General features: G+C 37.1%; 1 protein-coding gene across 1 annotated transcript in view; it reads right to left on the bottom strand.

Moving 5' to 3' along the window:
• Positions 1-8,089: 8,089 nt before the first annotated feature.
• Positions 8,090-27,760, bottom strand: part of LRRC2 (leucine rich repeat containing 2) — a gene marked incomplete at its 5' end in the record, with an annotated part of 49,336 nt that continues 29,665 nt past the window's right edge. The window contains 4 exons of the mRNA XM_008946404.1: positions 8,090-8,139; positions 9,554-9,690; positions 11,514-11,669; positions 13,869-14,014. Coding sequence (XP_008944652.1) covers positions 8,090-8,139; positions 9,554-9,690; positions 11,514-11,669; positions 13,869-14,014 — 489 coding nt within the window. The remainder of the gene's footprint in view (positions 8,140-9,553; positions 9,691-11,513; positions 11,670-13,868; positions 14,015-27,760) is intronic.

The following is a 27,760-nucleotide window of genomic DNA, read 5'->3' on the forward strand; positions in this document are numbered from 1 at the left end:
CCCCTGTCCCGTGTAAATGTTCTCACCTCACTCAGCAGTAAGCCCACCTATTCCCTGTTCCTTATTTACATATTTATAGAAGGCTTTCCTGTTACCCCTGACATTCCCTGCCAGATTCAGCTCCTGGTGGGTTTTGGCTTTCTAGCCATACTTTCTCCTGCATGCTTGGACAGTGTCTCTTTATTATTCCCAAGCTACCTTCCCTGCTTCTGCCTTCTGTATACTTCTCTTTTCTCTTTGAGTTTTGTCAGGGGCTCACTGTTCATCCATGCAGGTGTCCTGGGATTTTAACTTGTCTGCTTCCTCACTGGCATGTACTGCTCTTGACCGTGGAGGAGGTGATCCTTGGATATCAAGCAACTTTATTGGCCCATTATTTCTTCCAAGGCCTTATACCATGGGACACTTTCAAGCACATTCCTGAGGATGCCTAAGTCTGCTCCCCTGAAGCCTACAGTTGTGATCTTGCCTTCTACTCTGCTCCCTCCCTTCTCAGGATCCCAAACACTATCATTTGATCATCACTGCAGCCAAGGATGCCTTCAGCCTTCACATCCCCAGCAAGCCCTTGTTTGTTTCTCAGTATGAGGGCCAGCAGAACATCTCTCCTTGTTCGTTCCTTTATTATTTTCATTAGGACATTTTCATTGATTTTGAACATAAAACTCCTGGATCACATAAGCTCCAATGTCTTGTTCATCTAGCAGAACCTGGCGGGGGGCTGAAGTCCTCCATAAGGAACAAAATGCTTGAGATCTGTCTTGTAGATTTTGTTTCCTTTCACTCACATCACTCCAGTCCTTTGTGCTTTAATGCTGTCCATCACCCGTTCACAAAGATGCTAGTAATCCTCTCTTTCTCGCATCACTCTCAATTAAAAGCTCTTCTTATCAGGTCAACCATTCTGTTGGTAAAGGTACCTTTGTCCCATGTACATGGGTCCCATCTCTCCCAAACAGATGTTGGTCCTCAAACAGGGTCTTAAGGTCATAGAAAACAAGCCCAGCTCTGCAACTAATTGTTAACATATAGTCAATCCTTTCCCCTCACCAGCAGGATTGAGAGGAACACCACCTGGCCCCCAGTAATCTGTAGTTATTTTTGATGCTATTGAGATTGTCGTTGGTAACATCACTCATGCCCATGTGGGAAAAGAGCAGAAGGTAGTAGAGGGTGGGACAAGCTTTAGCAGTCTCTCCAAAACATCCTGGATCCATGCTCCCAGAAAGCAGCAAAATTCTTTGGGCAACAGATCAGGTTAGCAGGGGAGTGCCTCAATCCCCTGCCCACCTATACTGGGTTATCCTAAATGGTTCTGAGTTAATCATCCTTGTTTTGCTTGAAAGCTTTGAGGGCAGCAAACCTGTTCCACATCTGCAGCAGTTCAGATGGAGAAGGAGCCTTCCGGCTAACTTTGATGTGCACTACAATGAAACTTGCAACATGATTTTAACAAACCAAGACATGGTTAAGTAGCATATTCCAGGGTGTTAATTTAGTATCATGTGCAGAGCATTAAATGACAGACAGGCAAGAGAGAAAAGGGATATAAATTAATTCTTTCTGCAAGGATATAGTATTTCTCTGTTAAGAACTTCTAACCAGCATGCCAACACCTGTTATATACATAGCTTGTGCCAAATGCCAATTACTGTGACTAATTCAGGAACAACCCAGTTTAGCAGTTGATGGTCAGTACCAGGTAACCAACAAGCTCTTGAAAATTAAATGCTGATTTTGATTTTTTAATTTGTAGGAGAGATTTCTAACATGAAGTTCTGACTTTTTAATTGTGTCCTGGGTTCAGGTGGGATAACACTAATTTTCACAAGAAATTAACACTGCTAGGGTGGCTGACTTTACCTAGCCAAGGGTATATCTGAAACCATATGACATTATGCTCAGTATATAACTGGGTGAGCTAGCTGGCTGGAGGACAGAGCATGGCTCAGGAATGGGCATCAGGTTACAGCTGGTGAGCAGTTGCATTGTGCATCACTCACTTCATATACTATTTTGTTAGTATGATTGTTATTATTATTTCTTCTCTCCTTGTGCTGTCCTCTTGAACTGTCCTTATCCCAACCTACAAGTTTTCACATTTTTCTTCCAAATCTTCTTCCCATTGAGGAGGGGGAAAGGAGAAGTGGAGGAAGGCAGAGAAGTGGGTGAGTGGTCACATTGTGCTTAGTTGTAAGATGGGCCTAAACCACCATAAATGGTTAAATAAATGACTGAAAGAAAAAGAAAGAATAGGAAATTAAAAGACAGGCAAAACGAAGTCTTGAAGTCTTTCCCCATTTACCTTCAGCCTGAAATCTCCAAGTAGCTTGGCTTAATATGGTGTAACCTTATGCTAGTCCAAAGTAAGAGGAAAAGGAACTACAGGACATCTCCCAGGCAGAAGCTTTCCTATAGAAAGACCTTCCAACGTATGCAAAGCCTACTTAGAGCATAAAGGCAGATGTCTCCTAATCATTTTCAGCCATATCACAGTGTTGTCAGTGGTCATTTCACTGCAGCTAAAATAGTATTGATTTCCTTAAAGCCGTGTTTTTGAAATTATGTTCTACCTTGAAATGTCAACATGTGCTTTGATGTGCAGCTCCCATAGCTGGTTCCAGAAAGGAACTCTGGTGATACGGACCTTTTTAAAATGTAAAAACAAAACCAGTTTTACATTTTAAGAAATTGAAAATCTCAATCTCCTTTAGCTGCCTTGTTGTATCAAGCATTACAGATCATGGTTCCTTCAGCTGCCAGTGTCTAACCACTGAACTCACCTTCTCTGAATGCACTCAAAGAGCTAGCTGACTTGCCTTACCGCCATGGGGGCAGGGCAGCACCTCAGCAAACTTGGGATCAACTTATTTTAAAATGTTTATCTTGACAGAAAGTTATACAGATACCATAGGTGACATACCATTGAAGTTTTTAAATGACAAAACACAGAACAAGAATGAAAGAATGAATAACTTTTCATGCCATACATAAACCTGTAGGAAGCTTGAAATAAATACATTGTGATGTTCATCTGTGCAAAACACTGTAGGTAGCGTAAACACAAAAATCCTAAAATGTTCCAGACACACACAGCACCTCCAGTAGTTCAGAGGAGCACCCTATTTATCAGCTCAAGACTCTACAGTGTAACACACTTTTTTTTCTAAACTTATTATTTTTTGCCAGTACATAATACATAAGGCCAAAGGCTGACTCAGTCTCAACTTATCTTGGCCCACGTAATGAATAAAAAGGAAAATTTAATGTTATATTTGTAAATCTGGAAACAAACATCACTCTTGTATAGCCAAAAACTGATTTTTAGTTCACTGAGACATTATCTTGCCCTACAGATCTATTCACCATGTTTTGACAGCTAATATAATTACTTTATAAATGCCACTGTTGAATTTAAGTAAAGGCTGAAGGCATTGATGGAAAATGGAAGCTCTGAACGTACCAGAGGCAGTATGTTTAAAATATAATTGCTTTTTAAATACAAAATGTATATTCAATAAGATTTTGCTGAACCTCAAGTAGTTATGTTGCAGTTGACAACATGAAAACAGGAAGTTCCAGGGAAAGGAAAGAAACAGTAATGATCCTTCATATTAATGACAGTCAGCACATAATGCAAACACCACCCAGATCTTCTATCTACACTAAGCAACACCAATAGTTGTTAATGCACCAGTGAAATGAAGTGAAGGACAGAGTGAACTGTAAGATAAAAGATAGTCACAGCCAGAATGAGCCCAAGTAGTAGATTCAGTTATTGAGAAGAGAAGAGGCTCATCATGAGCTGGTCAACACATAGAAGGGTTACCTGAGAGGTACATAGCAAGAGTTATGCCAGGGTAGAGACCTCCTGTTTATTATGACTAGTTCAAATGAGGCCTCAAAATATTAAAAAAAAAAAAAAAAAAAAAAAAAAAAAACCACCAACTTACTTTCCAATGTTCTCCCATCTTTTATGAAGCAGGAGCTAATGTGTGGAAATCCTCAAGAAAAGAGCATTCCATGTTTATACTTTTGCTTAGTTCTTCTTTTACAGAAAATGAACACAGCAAACCGATTCCAATGATGTGTAAATGTTCAATGAGAAAACACTATATTGTGCACTGTTAACTGTAAATTTTAAACCATTATCTCATACTATTATTCCTATCTCTATATTATTCCTCAGTATTCATTAATTTAATTTCAGGTTATCTGCTTCCATTCTAAGTTTATCCTTCTAGCTTATACTTTGCTATCCTTAAAACAAAGGCCAAAATAACGCAGAACAAGGAAAAGGAACACAATGAAAAGTAATTATCTGATTCACTTCTGCACATTGAGCCAATGACTATTCTGTAACACATATTTAAATTGCTCTAAGTCTTGCTGCTTGTAAACCAGAAGGAAAGCATTGAGTTTTAGAAATGTAGTATTTGACAACTAGTCACAGTCAATAAAACTACTGTACACAACACATGCATATTGATATTGCAACTCAGAAGTAAAATTACATTGCTTTCCTTTAGGTATCTAAATACCTGACATCAGAAGCTTGAAAATAGTATAAATTGCCATTACTGCACAAAATTCCTTTTATTCATATAATTATTCACTTTCTAAAATTGAAAAAAAAAAAGTATACGACATGCCAATAGCAGAATTCTTTTATCTGGAAGTGTTGGGGTTTTATTTAGTGAAAGATAATTGTTTAATGTAAAATTACTAGAAAATCAAGCCCAGTAGAAAAACAATAAAATTAGAACAAGTTCAAAATGAGGTATCTTTTGGCATGCAGATTTTGTGCTGCAATGGATAACACTAATAAAATTGTTTTTAACAGCATGTGATAAGTATGTTTTTACAGTATTTTTGCTTTACAGGTGATAGAAATGCAGCTCAAATGCAGTTATGCTGAAATTAGTACTTTCAGTTGTACATGTATACCACCTTCCCCTTAAACAGAGGTACTTGACAAATTCTGTGACAAAAATAATCCTTTCTTTCTCTGGATGACATTTTAGGAAGTAACATTGCAGAAAAGCAAGGAACAAAAGCTCTCATACCTGCAGGGAAGTAGTTGGGGATATTGGTGGGTAAGAAACTTGACATGAGCTGCCAATGTGCACTAGCAGCCCCGAAAGCCAATCATATCCTGCATCAAAAAGCCATGAGGTTGAAGGAGGTAGTTCTTTCTCTATACTCCGCTCAAAGGAAACCTCACCTGGAGTACTGCATCCAGATCTGGGGTCCCCAGTACAAGAAAGACATAAAGGACAGCCATGGAAATGGTCAGAAGGCTGGAGCACCTCTCTGATGAAGAAAGGCTGAGGGAGTTGTTCATCTGGAGAAGAAAGCTCTAGGGAGACCTTAGTGCACCCTTTCAATATATAAAACGGGCTTGTGAAAAAGATGGAGAACACTTCTTTGGTGTGAAGTGGCATACAAGGGGCAACAGTTCTAAACTGAAATAGGACAGATTTAGATCGGATTAGATTTACAGTGAGGGTGGTGAGAAACAGAAACAGGTTTCCTAGGGAACTTGTGGATGTACTGTCATTGAAAGTATTCAAAGTCAGGTTGGACAGGGCTTTGAGAAACCTGATCTAGTGAAAGATGCCCCTGCCTGTGGCAGACAGGTAGAGCCAGATGATCTTTGAAGGTCACTTCCAACCAAAACCACCCTGTGATGCTATGAAAATTATATTCATAGAGTTCCAAAGTCAAGCTGGGGAACACTAGTTTGATCCTCTGTATCCCACTGACCTTGCATTTTCCATGGCTAATTGTTACAGCAACTTTTTAACTTGCACTTAAAGATTCCTAGTGACTGAGAATTTATCAGTGTTTGTGAATTGTCCCATGGTTACCTTTATGGAAAAACAAGCCTTTTGTCTCTAGTTCAAATCCATGAATTCATATTTCAGTCTTCTGCCTCTATCTTTGTCTGCTACAGTTAAAAATCCTGCTTCTAGACTGTTATTTTTTAATTTATAAACATTTATTGACAAAAAAATGAACTTGTTCACTGTTCAATTAACTTAAAATTGCATGTTTTCTACTCATGCTATTGGTTTTCTTCTGAATGTTCCCCTGTTTATCTGCATTATTCTTAACGGTGAACAACAGAAATCTTCCAGGTAAGCTTCCTAAAGTTATCAATACTAAATAAACTCTGATTCAGCCTCTCTGTTCAAGTACCTTCTATTTATATATCCATCAAATCTGACATTAGAATTTGCACAAGGAATTTTTCTTTTGTTAATTATGTTTGCACCTCCAGCTCTTCTTAAAAGTTACAACTCCCATAATGGACATCTCCATTCTATAAACACAGCAGTTTTGATTTCCATTCCTATGATTTTCAATGGATCATATTAGACTACAATAGAACTCTAGAAATAGAACTTCAATCAGTGCCAAATCAGGTGTCTTATGGAAGTTTATTACACCAACATCAATACCTATTCAACCATCTTTATAATTTGACTAAAAAGAAGATTGGTAGGGTGGTTTCATACAGCCTTATTCCTATAAGCCCCCAATGATTGCCTCTGTTTTATCCTATTACAATATTTTTGTAATTAAAAAAAAAAAAAAATTCCATTATTCTGTTTCAAATCAACAGCAAGGTTTTTTTTTTATTTTATTTTAATTTTCCTTTGTTCCAGGACTTGCTTAAAATCAGCATTAACACCTAAGTTCCAACTCAAGAATGTTTCATTTTGTATAGTTAATATAACTGCAGGAGTTTGTGATAGGAATAAATAACACACCTAGTATTCACAAATTACCTACTTAAAAAAAGAAAAAAAGAATGCTGAAAAGTTAAAAAGGAATGAAAACATCAAAAGCAGTATTTTTTTTTCTGTTGAAACCTTGAGGAGAATATATTTTGCTGTTTTGTTTTTAAAATATGACTCACTTAAATCTACTTTTGTGGTAGCACAAAGGTCAGTACTTCTGTGCACTCTACTGCACAAAACTGGACACAGCTCATCTATAATAAAAAAAAAACCAAGATGTAAACATAATTTCCGCTAAAAGAACTCACAATTTTAGGGCTATTTAAATTCTAATTTGAGTCTAAATTCTCAAAGTGTCAACTCTTTTCAGGTTAAAAATATTGGTTTATTAAACAAAAAATATATGTAAAATCAGATTTCTGAAACTCTAGAGTATATACACTTCTATAATTATATATAAAGATTATTAAATACCGAGCAACATAACTTTGCATCTAGCAAACTCATTCTTATAAAACTTGGAAAATTTCAATAAATGTCCACAAAATCATGTAATCTGAAACCATTAGTAGAAGACCTTCATCATCATTTTGCTGATAGTATTTGTTCATGCTGCTTAGTCCTTAAAATCTTATTTAATATACTGCTACATTACAAGACTGTTTAGCACAGCAGTTTCAGATATGCTGGTATTTGAATTCGTGAACAGGTAGAAGCTTATAATATGCTTGAAAAATAGCAGAATTGCTACAGTTTCTATCTACGAAGTTGCTGAAACTTAGCTAAACTGAAAATCCCCAGTAGAACAATTTCCTTAAAGAACGGAAAGTAAATGCAAACAACTATGTATGTGTTCACACTTCAAAAGTTGCAAAGAAATGAATATGTTATTTGGTCTTAAGAATACATCAGATCACATTAATTTTCTAAATTAACTCTTCCTCTCTTATAAAATCAAATCTCTTTTTAAGGTGAGGATTTATGTTTCATTATTTCAAATATAACTTAAAATGTCTAGGAAACTAAACATAGGGGAACTACATCTGTGCATAATTTATTACAGTGAATATTTATTTTTAGCAGGTCTATATGCAAATTAGTGGCTGTTGCTGCAAACTTGAAACTAAATGTGTTGAGTTAAAAGGTGAAACACCAACTCATGAAGGCTTTACCACTCTTTGTTTTATCTGTAGTTACTGGGAGCAACTGTGGTAACAACCAAAAAAAAAAATCATTATGATTTTGAAGTGCTTCTGCCATTTGTGGCTTCCAGTGTTTTCTATTCCAATGGATATAAATAGAGTTATTCTGATATTCACTAGTGGTTCAGAGATTTTTAATATTCAGATTTGAAGACTGAGCAATACTTTTGTAGTATAAGACGGAGTAGAATCTGTGAAAAAGAAAAAAGAAATATATCTCAGACTTAAGCTATATAATCCAGAACAAATAAATGGAAATTCTAGAGAGAAACAGTTAGATTTGGGTTTGTTTCAAAAGTGTATGTGATCTCTATGCTGTCTTTCAGAAATGTACTGGTTTGTATTATATAGAAGATACTCCTTCTCCAGTCTGCTTTTCAAAAGCAACTGCTCACATAATCTATAGCACAAGAGTTCAGAAGCCACAAGTCCAACAGTGATTCATGATCCAACACCATTATAAAAAGCATGGAGATAGTTTTTCTAGTAAGGCAGAAAAGTGTATCCCTGAGCTTCTCCACCCCAAAGGACTATAAAGCTGGGTTATGTGTGACGGGGCTAAAAGAAGGTTCCAGGCAGCCTGGCAGCCATTATCTCTTACTCCACATTTCACAAGTATGTTAATACAACTCCATCACTTCATATTTCATGTGTCAAATTTCTTCTCTCTGTTTTAACCACTGTTGCTACCGTTATCAGAATCTTGCATTTTTATAGCAGACTTCACTTTAGAAGTAGATGGCTTGAATACTCAAAGGTGAAGCTTATGGACATTAAAGAACAAAACTCCAGTATCAGAACATGAAAAGTATTCTGCAGCCACATCTTGTGGCCTTTCTTCATGTCTGTCTTTTACCAGGTGTTGTGGAACCACTATACAGACCACTTTTGCCAAGTGTAAGGAATGAAAAGATACCATAAGACTCATTCCACAAAAAATTCATTCTACACACAAACTCTTTGTCAAAGAGTTTTAAACAGAGCCTATAAGATATTTTGGCTCAGAGAAAATTTTCCTAACAAATCTTACTAAATAAGACTAAAGAGATTGACAGTTACTTAATTACAGTAAATATAAAACAGAATAAAAAAATAATGTAAACTTGCAGGTTCTACACAATGAAGATAAAAGCAGTGATTTTACTACAGTAATTTTACAGTGGTTAAACAATTAGTGCATTGATACAGACACACTGTTAAAGAATGTTCTATCAACACAAAGAACATTTCATAGACACACTCTTTTTCTTTTTGAGGGGGAGAAGCACTTCTGCAGGAATTCAAAATTACTCATGTTAATCCCAAGAGAGGCAAGTAAATCTGGAGAATGAGGATAATCACTGCATACATTATCATTCAATTAAGGTAAATATATGTATAAACACACCATTAACTTTGTATACGTTTCTTAAGTATCAGGTGTTTTGGTCAGGACCCAAATTTCGAACATAATACAGTCAACATTTTCACTTTTAGTCTTATTTACTATCATAACAGATAATTATAATTTAAGGCTATGTTGCTTGTATTCTTAAATAATGTTCCAAAAGCATATGTGTATTTATACCCAAGGTAGAAGGAATTTTACTGCAAGTGAGCACATACCTCTTTCCTTCAGGTCTTCAATATATGCTTTCATAAACTCTTTCTCAAATTGCTCCCTTTCACGCTCACTCTCTATAATTTCTTCAGTGTCTTCACATACAATAGTTTCAACTGGGCTGTCCTTGAGACTTATGAATCTAGAGATAGAGATTAAAACAAGAATATACACAACTGGCTTATGGACATCGCTGGCCAACACGAATAACATTAAACACTGCTGCTACAGCTAGAAGGGCACATTTAAAGAACATTTGCTCAATTTTTGCATTATGATATTGTTAGGGTCCATCTATTATTAAAAATGAAGATTTCAAATTACACCTGCTCTATACTCCACTTTCCATACAAAAATTACCAGATTTATCTCTTTCTTTCCACCTATCTGTGTAAGCCATTCTTTGAAATAACAGGTAGATTTCTTTATTATGGAAGTTCTGACAGACTACAATGTAATTTCACATCTGCTAATAAGCAATAAGAACCCCATTTTAACAACACTGCCTAGCAATCTGGAATTTTGTTAGTACCACCTAGCTGACAATATGTACATCCACTTTCTGGTTGTTGCTCTGTTACTTCTCTTTTACAGTGCATGACTAGGCATTACTTTGTTGTATTTGCAAATTTCCTAAAGCTACACATTGCAGATGAAAAACTAGATGGTTACATAAACAATTTCTGTAATGTGCAAAAGAAGTGCACAGCATTCTGGAAATATCTGATGATATTACCAGCCCAAGAAGGGAAAAAAAATCAATAAAATTGTGACTTTAAATGTTCCAACAAATCATACAGCTTTTTAAAATCTCATTAATTGCTGTGAGTCTGTGTTTGGTTGACCTCATCTGGCCAGGTGTTCACCATGCTGCTCTCTCACTCCCCCTCCTCAGCAGAACAGGGGAAGAATATGATTAAAAACTGGTAGGTTGAGAAGAAGACAGCTTAATGAAGAAAAGTAAAAGCTGTGCACCAAAGTAAAGCAAAGGAAAAAAAGTATACTGCTTATCAACAGGCAATATCCAGTCAATTCTTGGGTAACAGGGACTCACTACATGTAGCAGTTGCTTTGGAAGACACCTTAATAACAAATGACCCACCTCCATTCTTTCTCTTAGATTTTGTTGTTGAATATGGCATCATACAGTACTGAATATCCCTTTTGTCAGTTTGAGTCAGCTCTCCTAGCTATGTCCTTTCCCAACCTCTTGCTCATACTGAGCCTACTGTCCTCTGTCAGGAAGGTTGGAGAGACAGCCTTGATACTGTGGGAGGACTCATACAACATTAGTCAAAAAACGTGATGTGTTACCAACACCATTCTAGATACAAAGTCAAAGCCCAGCAGTACAAAGACTGCTGTGGTGGTAAAAGCTAACTCCATCCCAGGCAGACCCAGTATGGAGTTTTAAATAGTTTCATAATCAAAGACCTGAGCATCACCTGCAGAAATGCAAGGTCATTATAACGGCAGTCTAAAAGGCCTTTTAGTCTGATCTGGCAGATGGCAACAAGATGCTGTTCCAAAACAAAAACATATGAACTACTAAACTCTTGTGACACTTGGCCTTACAACCAGCCACATCTCCCACTCCCAGCAGCATACTTTTGACAGCACTGAGGCCACCAACAGCTAACTGCCAGACTTTAGCTGTCAGGTCCCACTCTCGGGCATGGCTTTGTGACTCCAGAGTTAGAGGTACTATGACCAAGTCTACACAGGAATAGCACTCTTAGGCAAACAGATGCAGAATATGGATAACTGGGAGATGAAAACCAGAAAGCTGCATCTCCTCTGCAGTTTAAAATCTCTCTAGTGCTTCCTTAAGGGCTCCAGTATAAATTGGTTCAGAATTTGACCACCAGATGTGGTAGAAACTGGTATGTTTGAAAGTGATTCTCTTGGGTGGCATCTACCTTAACTTCCTAAGAATGTATTACATTCTCTCTCACTTTTACTTACTTTAAACCTGTGGTTGACTCACAGATGGCTGTGGGTATTTCAACCAGATCATCACCACTGACAACTAGCAAACTGAGCTTTGGCATATTGACCAGAGCTCGTGGAAGATAAGTCAACTTGTTTTTCTGTAAGAGAAGCGTCTGCAATTGATCTAACCTGTAAGAATGCAAAACATAGAGATCATATAACGTATTTATTTCATACAGGAACATCTACACAAAATAGAAATACAGACAATCTTGTGTAAAAGAAGAATAATTATATGCACCATCTTTGGCTTCTGAAAAATTACAGATATCACACTTTCACAAACTGTCATCAACTTAAATGGAAATTTCCAGTCATGGTTCAGCTTTATAGATATTAATAGCATGCCTCTGACAAGTATTCAGAAACATTCCCAAGCTTAAATGTTACAAAAATTACTGTGCTTTCATACAGAAGTTGTTGACAGAATATGATATAAAGCCTCACCATGTGTATCCTGGAACTAATGAAAAAATATGGGTCACCAGCTCACGTGTTTGTCTATATGTTGGTTTCTATGAAACAGATATGTCCATGGTAGGCAGTATATTCCCATCTATTGTTTTTCACTAGTAATTAGAACTGTGGGGAGCAAAAGAAACACCAGCTCCTGGTTACGTGGCTTTTGCAAGTTGTCCCACTGAAATCAATTTAACAACAATGTTTTGTGAAGGAAGGCATTTGGCTTCTTTTGCTTTTTCTCCCTGGCTTTTCCTAATGCAGTAGTAATTTGTGGCAGAGCATTTATCCCTTGGAGTACATAGAAGACAAAAGCATAGCAAACTGATAAAACAAGTTTCTCTCATTCGTTCAGAAGGGTCCATTCCTAAAACAGTGTTGCAGGCTATCTATCAGGCCCATATGGTTTGTTGGAATTCAGGGCAAGATACTAAGCAAGGCTTCTTCCTATTGATGGCTCATCTTTTTATCATAGACTTCATGGTAGTTCATTGAAGTTCTTTGGTACTGCAAGCATTGAAACCATGAATCTGAATAAATGTATCATTTTACTGGGCAGGAGGCAGGAAAATGTGATATCCAGACATTTTCTAGTCTTCAGAATGCACATGAGCCCAAGGTATCTCAAAATTCATAACCCAAAGTCAAAGAAGGAAAACCTTATTTTGTGGTGTCTGATTATGACATTTTAGTACCAAGGCTGGCAACTCAGTATGAAATGGAAAAGATAAAAGGTAGAAAAGGAATATTTTGGAGATAAATATATACATAGGTTACAGGGGGAAAAAAAAACAAAACAAAAAAAAAAAAAAAACTCTTGAGTGGGTATCCTTCTGTAAGACAAAAATATCCTCTTAGAAGTTCTTTGAAGTTAATCAAACCTCTGCTCAGATCCTCTGAAAAAAGAAAAAGGCAGGTTTATGCTGTTGTTTCTAGAGTGTATGAACTAGTAATAAAACCTAACATTTCAGCCTTGCTGTTGTAGAAATCTGTGATTACATAATGTTCCAGAAAAGTCTTTGTACCTAGCAACAAGGGTTTGGGGAAAGTTAAGGCTGAATGAGTTTTCTGTGAAGTTTATTCTGCTTCAGGGAATCTCTGTTCCTGGATCAATAAATAATCCACAATTTTTTAAATAAACTTTAGTTCATGTGCATTTTGGTTCAGTTATGGCCATGTAAAGTTTTGAAAACCAAGTTACAACAGGACTCCAGATTGAATAAATAGGCCCAGGGACAAGAAAATGCTTTCTCAGTCTAGTAGGTCCCATTAAAGGAGCATGATTTTTTTTTTTTACAACTAGTGCTAGTGGATCTCTAAACTGAGAGAGTGTACACACTTTGGCACATACATACACAAAAACAGAGGGGAGGACTCTGGGTTTTTTTAATCTTACTAATATCTTCTTGCTTTACTGACAAAGTTTATTGGATTCTTTCAGTAACTTAAATATGCTTAAACATCCTTTTCCTCCACCTCATCTACCCTCCAGAGAGATACTGCTCCCAACTACATATGTTGAGAACTCTTTGTTGGAACTGAGACAGAGCATACCCCATGAACTTCCCAAAGAATGATGCCTGGATACAATGACAAACTATCATGAATGCAGCAGAAAATTTAATTAATTAACCAAGCAGTAGAGACACTGGCAGTGCAATCTGCCATCAATGAGCTAGAAAACGTAGTTTCTTTTCTATGACCTAGCCCATCAATAACAATGGTAAAGCTCACATGCAAAACTATCTGATGCTTTTCCAAATTGGATTTTTTCATGTGACTTTTCATTAACAGTGTCCCTTGGAAGCTTGTTACTTTCTAGAGTTGCTTTGTAGCTCACAGCCTGTCAATGAATTAAAGCATAACTACCTGTCTATGTCTTCTGGGAGATCTTTCAGGTTGTTGTTGCTAATATCCAACCACTGCAAATTAGACATCCGGAGTACACAAATTGGAATAGAATGGAACTTGTTTGCTGACACGTCCACAACTGTGACTTTTTTCAGGTTACTTAGCTAGAAAGAAGTGGTGCTTTATTTTAGTTACATTTTGCAAACAGAAGAAGACATTTAATTCATCAAACATTCTTATTCCTCTCAAAGCACTTAGAAAAATAAGAATTGCATTACTTTTTCACTAGACTTTTTGCCAACCTTATCTCTTAGTCATCATTTTACAGGTAAAAGGATTTCAGCAATAACCACCTCCCAAAGTGTTCATCACCTTTCTAATACTATCATAATACTGAATGAAATTTTCATTCAAAAACCTTGGCAGTTTCAGACTACATCAAGGCTGGAACCAGATAATGATCCTTCCCCCTTTACAGATGAACTAAGCTCTGAAGAAACAAAACACAGTTTTGATCATTAATAAATGCCAGGTTGCCATTCTCAAAATCAGAGATTTTATAACTCACATCAAAACCACATACATTTCCTCTGCTATAAGTGTTATGCGCTGAGAGTCTATTGCTAGGAGACACTTAGAAAAAGCATCTGTCAATTCAAGCCAACAGAAAATTCGGTCGACTATTTTTCAGAGATCTTTAAAAATATTTCTTCTATACTGCAAGCTAAATATATGATAAGGTGTATTAGAGCTTTTTATTTTAATACTTTTCAAAGGAATTACATTTTTAAGTAAAAAAAAAAAAAGTTTAGCCCAGTAAAAATTAACTACAAATATAAGATATACCTGTTAAAGAAATAAATGTGTTAAATAAAGCTCTCTGTGTGTTTAATCAATCATTCACACTACCAGTGTTCATAAAAACATGCAGCTAGCTAAAGTGAATGTCAAAGGAGTATAAATGTAAACTAAAAAAAGTACTTTAGGACTGAAATTATGTCTCTGAGCTCCCAATTATGTGTCACCGTCAGAGTTTACCTCTATGGATATTGATATAGAAGAGAAAAAAAAAATCATTGGTCTTTGCCTGAAGGTTTCTTAGAATGTAAAAAATAATTAGCAAACAAAAACCCTAAACCAAATATATTTTCCACTTCCAAAATGAAAAAAATAAAAACAACACTGCAAATCATGAAAAAAAATTGAAAGTAGTAGAATACATTCTGAATCTTTCTGAAGGATTTTTTTTTTTTTAATTCTTACTTATTTAGAGTCAACTTCTGTTTTATTTTATGGCCGAACTTGTTCTTGTTGCAATACTACCAGTATTCTTAATTTGATCCTTGCCTTTTAAAATGCTTACGGTCACAGCTTGCTGCTGTGTCAGTTTGGTTTGGTGGTGTTGTTGGCAGTGGTTTGAGGGTTTTTTTGTGGGTGTTGGTCTTTTGTCTGGTTCGGGATTTATCATCTGCTTTTTTTTCCTAGATATAACCTCATATTGCTGCCAGTCCTAAAATTTGGGGAAATATTTTCAGGGATATTTACTGAAGTTATCATATTACAAATAACTGCAACATTAAGTTTACCTATCATAAACATAACACAGGTTTAGAGTTTCTCAAATCAGAAGTATATTTTTGAAATCTACCCACTACAGCACTAAAGCAGCCTTGGTGAGACATTACTATAGAAATGTCTCACTCCTGATTCAGAACAGTCAAGCACACATTTTATGATGACACCTCTCAGTTCCAAATCATTTTGTCATTTTGAGGACTAAATACTAGCAATGAACACTGAATCCTATACTGTGAGTTTTCCAGATACTGAGTCTTTTTTCCAGCAAAACAGAGTCTCCTTTTGAAGAAGCAAAACAGGGTGACTTTTCTAGATTGTAGCAACAAAGAAATAGAGAAAATAATTGGCACCATCTTTACACTGTGTTTAGTTTGTGGTTTCAAATTATTGTCACAGTTCCAAATCCCAAGAAAATATTTCAAATTTCTCTGCACTCAGAAAAATTTGTTCAAATTGCTGATATATTTCTTTCAATAAATTGTCCCTAAAAGGAATTTAACAGGAACAGAATTAAAATGATGTCCCACAGGCTTAAATGCCACCTGCAATGTTCTCAAACCATCCTCAAAGAAGGAAAGCCACATTCTCTAAACACCAAGTGGCAGGTTATTTTAAAATAAACTGACATCAGTGTTCACTCAAGTTTCTAAACACTTTGCTTTCATATGCAGTCACCTGTCAGGCTGAAACAGCCTGGTAACATTGACACTAGGTGGTAAAATCATATTTCTTCAACAGCAATAACTAGTTTTATATGTTGTCCTGAAAGTGCTTTATTGTATTAAATATTAAAACTAACATTAATATAGCATTGTTATTTTTTAAATAAACAGAGCTGTTTCTGCCATTTTTCTTATAATATTGAAAATAGATTATTTTAATATCTGATTAGATGAAAGTCTATGTTTTTCAGGAGTTTGTACTCCCATAAAAATGAACAAAAAAGTATAAAGTCATGGACCCTTGATATAAAGTTTGGTTCAGCATGCCACAGGATATATGGAGCCATGATTATATTGTGTAAGCTGCAAGCCATCAGTAGTTGTTCTTTTAGGGTAATATTTAACAAAACCTGTCTACTTGCTATAGTATGTTGAAACCTAATGGAGGCTTTATCTAATCTATCTCTCATATGTTATCAACAAACTCTTGTGATATATGATGCTTTGGAAATTATGGCAGCTATGTATTATATTTTCCTAAAGAAAACCCTGTTTACTTTATTTCTTGTTGAAGGACTGATGGACTTTAGCACCTCTTACATTTCTTTTCAAACAACCATGGCTCTCTTATCATTTTTATGTTGTACTTTATTTTTGTTTCATTTTTATTTTTGCTATTTTCCTCTATTATGTGATTTTGAATGAATCAGTGTATAGCTTTATGCAAGTTCCATTCTAAAAAAATAGCTGTCTTTGATATTCTAGCTACCTGGAACCCCTTGTTGTGGTCTTTATGTTTAATCACTGTTGTCATTTTTATTTGACAAGCTGTCCCATTTTATTTATCTTAATAATTTTGTTCACAAAAATAGTTCAGACAACATCACAGAACTCCACTGCTTCCCTTTCCCTCTGACAGGTAAACCTGCAGCTGAAAGAAAAGGACACCATGTCCTGGCCTGAACAAGTTCTTTGATTAATGTATGTGTTTTCATTTCTGTTCTGCCTTTTGCCATGAAAGGGACTTACTGATAAGGTTGCATGCAAGGTTATCATGAGTTGCCTATTACTTAGCACAAACAGATGAAAAGGTATAAAGTCATGTCAAGACTTTACCACAAAAATGCAGTATTTTTCAATTGCATGTAAACATTCTGTGACAGGAAACAGCATCTCAACAAAGTCACTATATGACAATACATACAAAGGATTAACCTGGAAATGTCTATCAATGCCTACAAACATGCCTTTGCCCAGCAATTTCAGACTCAATGAATTCAAAGAAAACTCGTATCACTTCAGTAGGATCAAGTTATCACATACGTTGTCTCCCAAAACACATAGATAGGCACTCAGCATCTCATTAGCTTGCTGAAAGCCATATGGTATATAGGACAAAGGAGCAACCTAGGTGCAAACTGCACAGTTGTCCACTTAGATCTCATGCATTCAAATCAAATCCCCAACTTTTCTTTCACAGAGCTGTAAGTGTAACCTTTTCCATAGTCACATTAACATTCCTGGAGAAAAGTGCCAATTAAAGAAACAGGGTAAAAGCTTCTTTAGAGGCAGAAGGCATCTTTCATGAACATATACTTGTATACTTATAGCCCTGTCCACCATCGGACTTCCAAAAGGGAGTCTTAAACTTGAGAAAGCAAAGGCATTTAACAGTCACCCCTACCACCTTCACACAGGCTACTCCCTCACCTGTTTTCTGACCAAACTCTTTGAGGCACAAAAATGCATGAAGTGAAAACAGCATTTCATTTCATGGTAAAATGATAAAAAAAAGTCTAAGAAATTCATGTGGAAACAAATCTTCACCCAAACAGCATTATTCTGATTTTGCAATGCTAAAATACTAAACATTGTTCAGAGTTAATCCACAAGAAGATATTGTTATTCTGATGCAAACTATTCACTTGGAAGTTTAAACCCTTTCATTGTTGGAGCACTACCATCGTTCAAACACCTAATATTTAAAAGACTAATAGAGCAATTATAGCTATGACGATCTAAGCATAAAAAGTTCATAGAAAGGACTTTGCTTTTTATTGGAGTAGTTTGTTATATACACAAACATTTCATGAGGCCTGCAAAGAATGAGAAATCTGGCTGCATATGTAAGATTCAGAAAAAATATCAGTTATTGATCCTTCGTAGATGATTGAGGAGACATAACAACAAAATAAGTATCTTCATACAGTTAAAATCCTAAGAATACGGATCATATGTTTAAGTATATGAGTCTTTCCAATCAAATAGATGAGGCACGCGTGTGAAGTTAAGTACTGAATTAATGATTTTCTGGGTTGAAGCCAAAACAAGTCTACTGTCTCAAAAAATAAATTTATGTTGATTAGCTACATTAAACTTTCATAGTATTACAGCTGCAGCCACACGCAGTTTGCCTATATTGTTGCACTTTGCCGTCATAAAGTCATCTCATCTTCAAATCTCTGAAAACTGCAAATTAAGGACAAACACTAGAAGGGAAAACTAGGCTCTACCAAAAGTCAGTTACAGGTTTCTCATCAGCTTAAATGAATCCAGAAGCTCATGTTCAGTGCACGCTCTTCGTATGCTGTGATTGAAACTATCAGAAGAAGAAAGGCAGATATGTCGGTAGCATATGGGCTTTACATGACCTCTCCAGAATGCTTAGATAGGAAGTGTCCTTTGAATATATCAAAAAACTAGTTTAAGATATATTCTGTTGCTTCAACAAGAGATAACCAAAATTGTTCACTTTCACAACAGAACAGAGAAAAAGCCAAAACCTTTTCTTTATTTCTGCTCCAAGACGCAACAGCATATTAATTATAATTTAAGCATATACAATTCAATTTGGCCATGACAATACACTAAAGACTGTGAAGTTACTCTTCTGATCTTAAAACTGTGTACAGATGAGCTTGTTCTGAAACCCAGAGTGCATCATTATTTGCCGAAGTGGGGCAAGGAGAAAACAGGTCCTATGGCTCTAACCTATTACAGTAGCAGCATTTCAATGATTGATGATGAAATCATTTTGCCTTATGTATATTGGTGCTGGGCAATAACACCTTTCTACATCAGATTGAGTGGATATAGACTGACAAACTTGGAAACAAGACTTCCATGGAATGTCAACCACAAATAAGCTTCCTTATTAATGTTAAGTGGAAGCCAGAATATGGATAGGAAAAAAACCACTCTGACTTCAGCAGCAGAGGTCAGAATGTTTGTGATCTGTGGGCTACTTCATGTGATATCAGAAATAAGCATCTCCATGGTTTCTTGCTTGACAAACAGAAATAGTGAAGTTACTCTGTGCTAAGGCTAAGAGTAACTTCAGTAAAATGCAGAAGATTCTTGCCTGTTGTGCTGCTGGCCACCAGAGCAGTTTGACAAATACCACTCACTGGCTACCAAGCAGGAGAACCCTGCAACACCGAACAAGTTTTATCTCTTGGACTTTCATAAAGAAAATCCCTACATTCAGGAAAGACACAATGGAGAAAAGTCTGTTTTGCACCCTGCAACATATCTGATTGGGAATTAGACCTTATCTATTTGAGCAAACTGTTGCAAAATACATATCATCAAAATAATTCTTCTTTTAATGCCACAGACGACATGTGTATAACACTGATAGTACACAAATCTACAGCTGAGAACACCATCAACAACTGAACATGACAGTTCACAGTTTTGTCACTTGCCAGAATTATAGGAAATTTTCTCTCCCTCTTTTTCTTTCCTTTCTCATAGTGCTGTTCGATACATGCAGGAATTTTATGCTTTCTTTCAGGTGGTGACAAACCCAACTGGAAAAATTTTTCATTCATTCTTCCCAAAGAACTATTTTATTCCTGTGTTATAACAATATTTCTAGGAGGTTTTATGTCTTGCTCTGATACAAACCTGTAAAAATTTGAAATACAGCTAACATTAGTAAAAGACTCAGATACAGGAGACATCTTTTCCACACCTGGAGTAGGAATGGCATGTATGTTAGACACACAGTCGGTGGCGTTTTTGCACAAATAGATGATGTCAAGGGGAGTTTAAATTTTACCAAAATGTAGACAGCCATGATGGGTCTGTTTGAACCATGGCAACAGAAAAGGAGAGTGAGTCCCTAAGAACAAAAATGGTATAGCATCTGTTGTGCGGTCAAGCTATTGTTAAAGACAGGAACTGTAGCCAGACATGAAATTAACCAAAATCTTGATGGTAGCGGATAAGATGGAGAAACGACCTCTAGTTACCTTAAGCTGGTTATAATACATTATAATACTAAAAAAAATGCACCTCTAAAGTGGAACCTTACAAGTAAATGTAGGACTGCCTCAGTATAACGAGCCAGACTGGAGACAAGACGTGCAAATGAACTTTTGTAATGAAGCCATGGGTAACCAAGTGAGCATTGCAGCATGATTTTTTCGTAGTCATGTTTTTGTATATAGGATGTTCTGTGATTCCTGGGGGGGTGCTAGCTTTGCAAATTATTGCTTAGCGCCCTTCCTCTGCAGAACTGGAATAAAACAAGTATCTCGGCTCTGTCTATTGGTCATTGTCTCACACATTGGGTGGACAACTCTTACTAGAGACAACGTAGATATTTGGCTACTTTCTAAAAAACTTGTTCATGCAATTAAAAACATGAGGTCATGACTTCTTTTGGGTTTTAGGGCTTCATTGCTATTTTGCACTATGCTATCCATGCTGTCTCCAAGTGACCCGGGTGTGTCCATGTATTAAATTATTATTGTTCTTATTGTTTGCTAACAAAAATATAACTAAATACTTATTCATATACTTACTTATGAAAGCTTGTCATGAAGATGGGCTTTCAAGACTAATTTTACAGAAAGAATTTACAGAGATCTGGCACAGCCACTGGACACATTGCAGCCCTCCAGTAATACTACCCATCCACATGACCTTTCATATTGCCCCACAGATGAGAACATAGCAAGCCTACAAATCTCATCTGCTTTTCAGGGGAAATCCTGTAAAGTTTCTTTTATTTATTTTCTTCTTTTTTTTTCCTTATACACTATCAAGCACCTGTTGAAATTGTATTTTTAAAAAACAAACAAACAAAAAACCCTGCCTTCATAGAAAATACCTCACCAGGTCCCCAGTGTAACCAAGAGGCTCTTATGTTTCAGGCAAGCTTCTAGGTCTGAATTGCATCAGGAGCTCTTCCACCAAACCGGAGTACCTCAGGAAGAGGTAGACACAAATACAGCTGAAGACTGGGTACATCAAGTGTCTTGGATTGCTAAACTTTCTTCTGTGTTTTTTAAACAACAAGGAAAAGATGTCTAATAAAATCAGTCATGTGGCCTGTCCCTGCATAGTAACTCAGAAGATGCATTGTGTAGAATTAGGTTTCATGGTACTGAAAGAGTATAGGCTCAGATATATTCCTCTAGCAATTTTTTAATGGTAAACAACAAAAAACTTCCTCAGATTTGTGTATATCATGTGCAATGCCAGATAATATTTTCTATGTTCATGGCATTTTACAAACACCTATGTAATGCTTTGAGCATACAAAAACATGAATATAATACAGGAAACTATGACTACTGAGGAAATACTTAGAAGGAAAAACATTTATTTTTAACAGCATGCATGAAGACCTGTGAAGACATTTACAGCTACAAAAAAAACAAGTAGAGGACTACAAGCTAATACAAGAACAGTGAACTACAGTCATTTCTTAAACTGACTGAAACCTGGTAAAAGATGGAAAGGTGAAAAAAAGCAACTGTATATAACTTAATGAAAGTTTTGTGTTCATTTGGTGCTAGTGGTCAAAAAAAACCACAAAAACAAATAGTTGGATATATGTGTAATGTGATGCACAAAAATTAACCCCAAGAGTACTTGCCCATAGATAAAACAATTGTACATCTGCAATGTAAGAGTAAGGATGCAGCAGAATCCTGTCTGCAGCCCACGGAGGACCCCATGCTGGAGCAGGTGGAGGCCCACAAAGAAGGCCGTGACTCTGAGGAAAGCCTGCACTGGAGCACTCCATCCCAGGGAGCACCACTGCCTACAGTGCTTGTAGGAGAAGTTCATGAAGGACTGTCTCCCATTGGAGGGACTCCATGTTGCAGAATGGGAGGACTGTGGGGAGCTTTCCCCCTGAGGAGGAAGAAGCAGCAGAAACCACATGGGTCAGACTGACCCCTGACCATCCCCATTCTCTGCCCTGCTGCACCACTGCAGGGGACGAGATGGAGAACTGGAAGCAGAGCGGGGCCTAGGAGGAAGGGAAGAGTCAGGGCATATAAGATCCGGTTGTACTTATCACTGTCTTGCTCAGGTTCAATTGCTCAGTGGTTTTGTTGTTCAAATTAAACTGAATTTGTTTCCTCAAGTTGAGTCCATCTTTTCGCTGTGACTACAATTGGTATATTTGTTGTATTTTCTCCTTTCCATCCCACTGGATGGGGGTAGGAGTGCATGAGCAGGGCACAGTGCTTTTCTGCCAGTGGTATCTTTGAGCTGGGAGGGCTCAAACCACAACAAGCATCACCTTAGATCCTCAAGTCTAGTCAAACTTTCTATTGCCTCTAACCAGGATTTCAAAGACCATTTTGTGTTAGTAACTTGAAGATTTGGGTCCAGCTTCTGAGAATGAAAGATAGTTCAATCATATTAAAAGCAATCTGGGGTAACCTGGCCTCTCCTCATCCATCTCCCTGCCCTGCAAGCAACGTATTCAAAGAGAAACCGAGATCCAAAAAATAACCATAAAAACAAAGACATAAAACAAAACAAACCAAATAAACAAAAACATACACACACACACACAAAAAAAAAAAAAAAAAAACTAACACCAGCAACAAAGGCAGAACAGCAAATCATGAAATAGTGATGTCCATGTGTGATTCTGACACATGTATTTTCTAATTCATTGCAACCCATTTGACACTATGATCACACAGATCAGACATAACTTTTAACTGACCAGTTCTATATTTCAGGATGAGGTAAAATAGTAGCCTTAAGACAGCTTGGCAACCAACATACACCACCTGACAGGATTGAAGCTGCGAGTCAGAAGCCTCAGCAGCAGCCCAGTGGCACATACTCTCCCCAGTCATATAGCCATAGGATCAAATAGTATATAACCTGCATGTAACAGGCATGGGAATTTCTGTCACACAGTCATATTCACCAGTCATACAAACTCTACATATAGTAGAGTTTATGTATGTTTATATCTATACATATATACATTGGCCACATATACTCAGCACCCACACTGCCAAAGTAAACTGATGCACAGAGTGTCAAGTTTTGAGTCAAGGGATTTGGCAGATAAGGATTAACAGTATCACTTCCTATCAGTCCAGAATTCAATTGACTGATTTGACTAGAGTAACATAGGTGGTGAGGAAGAAAACAAAACTTATGTCCACTAAAAATAGAGAGGAAGAATAAAATTTCCAGGGTCAGTTTTGCAGTGTAAAAAGGGAGGTCTGGGAAATCTTTTTCCTGCAAAGCTTTTATTTACACAATAAATTGTGAAGTTACTTTAACCTTACCATAACCTTTATAACTTTTTTTTTTTGCGTTCCACCTCCTAAACTCTATCAGTAGTAACCGGCTCTATGACAAGCCACAATATTGAATTAGATGGATAGTCTAAACACCAGGTGAACAGACTTTTTTAATATTTCTTCTGAGTTTCCAGCTACTAATTTCTTAACCTGAAACTCACATGCTTTGCACTGCAGCTCTGCAGCCTGACAGAGTCCCAGGTTTGTGAGCTGGCATCTTTCCAATGGGAAAAGCAGGAAAAATTTGGCCATATCCTCCACTGAATTCCCTTGCATCTTCATCATCACTTGCACTTCACATTGGGTATAATTTTACAGTCTTTTGCCCTGCACTAGTAGAGCAGAGATCTTACCAAATTGAGCTCTACATGAGAAAAAAAATAGGATGATATCTACTTTCAGCTGAAAGGGCTGGCTCTTATCTTTATGCTTTTCCCACTGATCAGTGATGATGTACTAAAAATCACAATCTGCTTTACCAAGTTCTATTTACACCTGTGAAGAGTTGAACAGTCATGTAAATATTTATAATAAGTTAACAACTGATAGAAATGTATTTAGTAGTAAATTGAATAACTTCAGTTAAGACTCTCCAACTTTATTCTTCTTGCACAACAAACACCTCTCATTAGCTTCCACATTATGAATAACAAATAACACACTTTTCCTTCACCTACAACTCCATTCTGATTCTCATCAATCCCTGTATGTGAACATCAGAAACATTTTTCTTTACATTAAAGTATGCAAATATGGTAGTAATATGTATATGTTCTCCTTTCTGTTTCTATTCAGGAGTTATACAAAATCTGCCTCAGATTATCTTGGTGATGAATGAAGGATATATAATCAAGATTTTGAAAGCCTGTTTTGCTATTCAGCCTATTTGCTGCTCTCAATAAGATTTTGAACTGTTTTCGGAGAGAACAAAGCTGTAACAATACCAAATACCCTTTCCTACCGCTAATTTATTCTGCAGTTAGACTCCTGTTTTTTGTAACATAACAATGTTGCAGTCTTCACATTATGCACCTTTGCTCATTGTTAAGTCTTCCCCTACACTGTAAAACTACTTCTCTGTTATTCTCTACTATAAAAAAAAAAAGTGAGAAGTGATATTAGATTTATTAAACTCATGTGAAAGGTAAATGAAATGTCACTAGCAGCGCAGCATGGAGGTAGGCATGAGTCAGTTCTCCAGTGAAGTGGGTTGTTATTATTAGCTGCTGACTTGCTCTGATAGGGGAGTGGTTTTGAAGTGCTGCTATATTAATTAGCAGATTTTGGAAGCACAGTGTTAAGAACAGGATCAACTGACACACTTTCCTGTGCCTAACTGCATAATCCTGTTTTCTAACATAGACCATGCCCTTCTTTAGCCCCTTGTCTATTAAAACATTTATAAAAACCCCTGCAATAGCAAGGCCTCTATGAATCTCCTCTGACACCTAACACCTTTGCACCTGCTCTTATAGGTTTCACACTCCTCCTGCTAATGTTTGATGTTACATCTTATCCCAGCTCCATAAAGCAGCTGTTGCTCTGCGTGGATTGACAGCATTTTGGCAAAATGTATCAGAAAGCAACTCATGATGAGCAGTAAGCAAATTCAAAGAGAGTGCAAGCACTGAGCAAAGAAGGGCAAGATGAAATTCTTGCTAACAGAAATGGACCTAAAAAATTAGGGGGAAAAAAAAAAAAAACATTTCTGAGACTGCAAAACACAGAAATGTTGGTCTGACTAAAGTCAATCGGACTTGTGCCAGAGACTTAAAATGAAGAATTTTGTCAGAGGTAGGAGGGCCTCCTACTGTTTGCTTCACAGTACCAAGTTAAGCCCTTTACTACACTACCTCTCTCTGCTTTGTGATCCTGAAAAACTCACACAAATAATATTCAGTTTTTAACAAATCCAGTACCTGACTCCTTTGTAACTTTATAAAAATTCTACAATGTGAAAATTTTGCAGATCCTTTAGAATCCCATTGAATGAGAGAGGAAGAGGCTAAGGACGAGTTCTCCCAGTGCCTGACTGAACAGTGAAACCTCTCAGTAATTAATGTCCTGTATACCTCTCTGATTGAGTTTTTAATTTTATAGTTGTTATATACGTGACAATCAAAAGGCAAGGGAAAGAAACAGATTTGGAGGTTTACAGCCTTGAAGAAACATGTGCTGTTAAAATAACTTGTCGTATTATATTTCTATTGAGACTGCTGATGTCCCGCCAGTATATCCAGGGTATTGCTTTGGGAGATGTGAGTCAGAGATCGCAAAGACAAGTTACATGAAAATGACCACTGGGGACTTATTTGAAGTCTCCCCACACTTGTAAAGAAATTGTGCCTCTGCTCTTCCTGCTAGATGTTTTGTTCTACTGAATAGGACTCACCAGAGAAACAGAATCATACCAAAAGCGACTGAAATCTTCCCAGGTCCTAAACCTAATTTTTAAAACCTTTCTTGAAATTGCATTAATGTATAAGAAGTTATTTATGTCTGTTCTGGATACTGCTGTGTTTCAAAACCTGATGAGATTAATGTTAGCGCTTACTGAATCTCTAATCACATCAGTGTGGGTTTTTTAGGGTGTCCTAGTTTAGCTTCAGCTCAGAGCTAAACCCCAGCACCTGCTGGTCACTGCTTGTCGCTCCCTTCCCCTGCTACATGTTAGGGGAGGAGAATCAGGAGGAAAAGAAAACAAAAATCTAGTGGGTTGAGATAAGGACAGTTTAACAGCACAACACAAAGAGAGGAAAGACAACAATAATAATGCTAATGCTAGTGAAATAACATATAAAGCAAGTGGTAATAAACACCTAAACTGAGATGCAGTTTTATCTGCTCTGGCAGTGCTAAAGCCACCACCCCACCACCCCATCCACCCAAAAAATGAGCACAGCGCCCACATGGGCCAGCGCCTCCTATATATAGGAGTGTGATGTCATATGGTATTGAATATCTCATTGGCTGGGTCCGTTGTTTTTCATGGGCGTGGGCTCCCACAGCGAGGCCTCACACAGCTGCAGCCTCTCCCAGCTGCTTGTGAACATTGCTATCCTGACTGAATCCAGGACAGGGGGTCACACTATACACTATTTGAAAGATGCAAGTGACAACTAATTATATTTATATTTTTCAGATAACCAAAGCAGATAAATAGCACCAGCAATAACTCCTGTGATTCTAGATGGCCTTACCAGAGAGCTTGCATTACTGGACTTGTTGATCATCAGTGCAAATGAGATAATCAGTGACATCAAGATTGGAGGCAGACTGGGCTGCAGTGATTATGCATTGGAGGAGTCCACTGTCATGAGGGATATAAGTCAGGCAAAGAGTAAAGTCAGGATGCTGAATTTCAGGAAAGCCAAATTCCAGTAGTTCAAGGAGTTAGTCAGTAAGACCCCCTGGGAAATGGCCCTCACAGACAAGGGAGCAGAACAGAGCTGGCAGATCTTTAAGGAGGCTTCCATAGGGCACAAAAAACTCTCATGGCTTAGCTGAGACCTGCTGTTCAAACTAAAGGGCATGAAGGAACTGCACAGGCAGTGGAAGCAGGGGCAGGTATCCTGGGAAGAGTACAGGGACACTGCCTGATTGCGTAGAGATGGGATCCACAAGACCAAGACACAGCTGGAGCTGAACTTGACAAAGGACATAAAGCATAATAAGGGCTTCCTCAGGTGTGCCAACTAGAAAAGGAAGGTCAGAGAAAGTATTTCCCTCCTGATGAACATGATTGGCAATCTGGTAATAATGGATAAGGCAATGTGGTGGGTTAACACAGGCTGAGCACCAGGTGCCCACCAAGCCACTCTATCACACTCCTCCTTTCCTCTCACTCCTCCACAGACCAAAAGGAGAAAGGAAAATAAGATGGAAGCAAAACCCTTGTGGGTAAAATTAAAGGCAGTTTAATAGAAAGCAGCCAAGCAATGTCGTGCATAGAAGCAAAGAGGAAAAAAAAAAAAAAATATTAAAATATTAGCAGAGTTTAGAAGCCAGCAGTATCTGAGCATGTCCACAGCAACTGTACAAAAACCACAGGGAATAAATGCTTCACTGGTGGCTAAAAAGGTTATGTGAAAGACTT

Source organism: Merops nubicus, unplaced genomic scaffold (assembly GCF_000691845.1).
Source record: "Merops nubicus isolate BGI_N331 unplaced genomic scaffold, ASM69184v1 scaffold17180, whole genome shotgun sequence".
Lineage (NCBI taxonomy): Eukaryota > Metazoa > Chordata > Aves > Coraciiformes > Meropidae > Merops > Merops nubicus.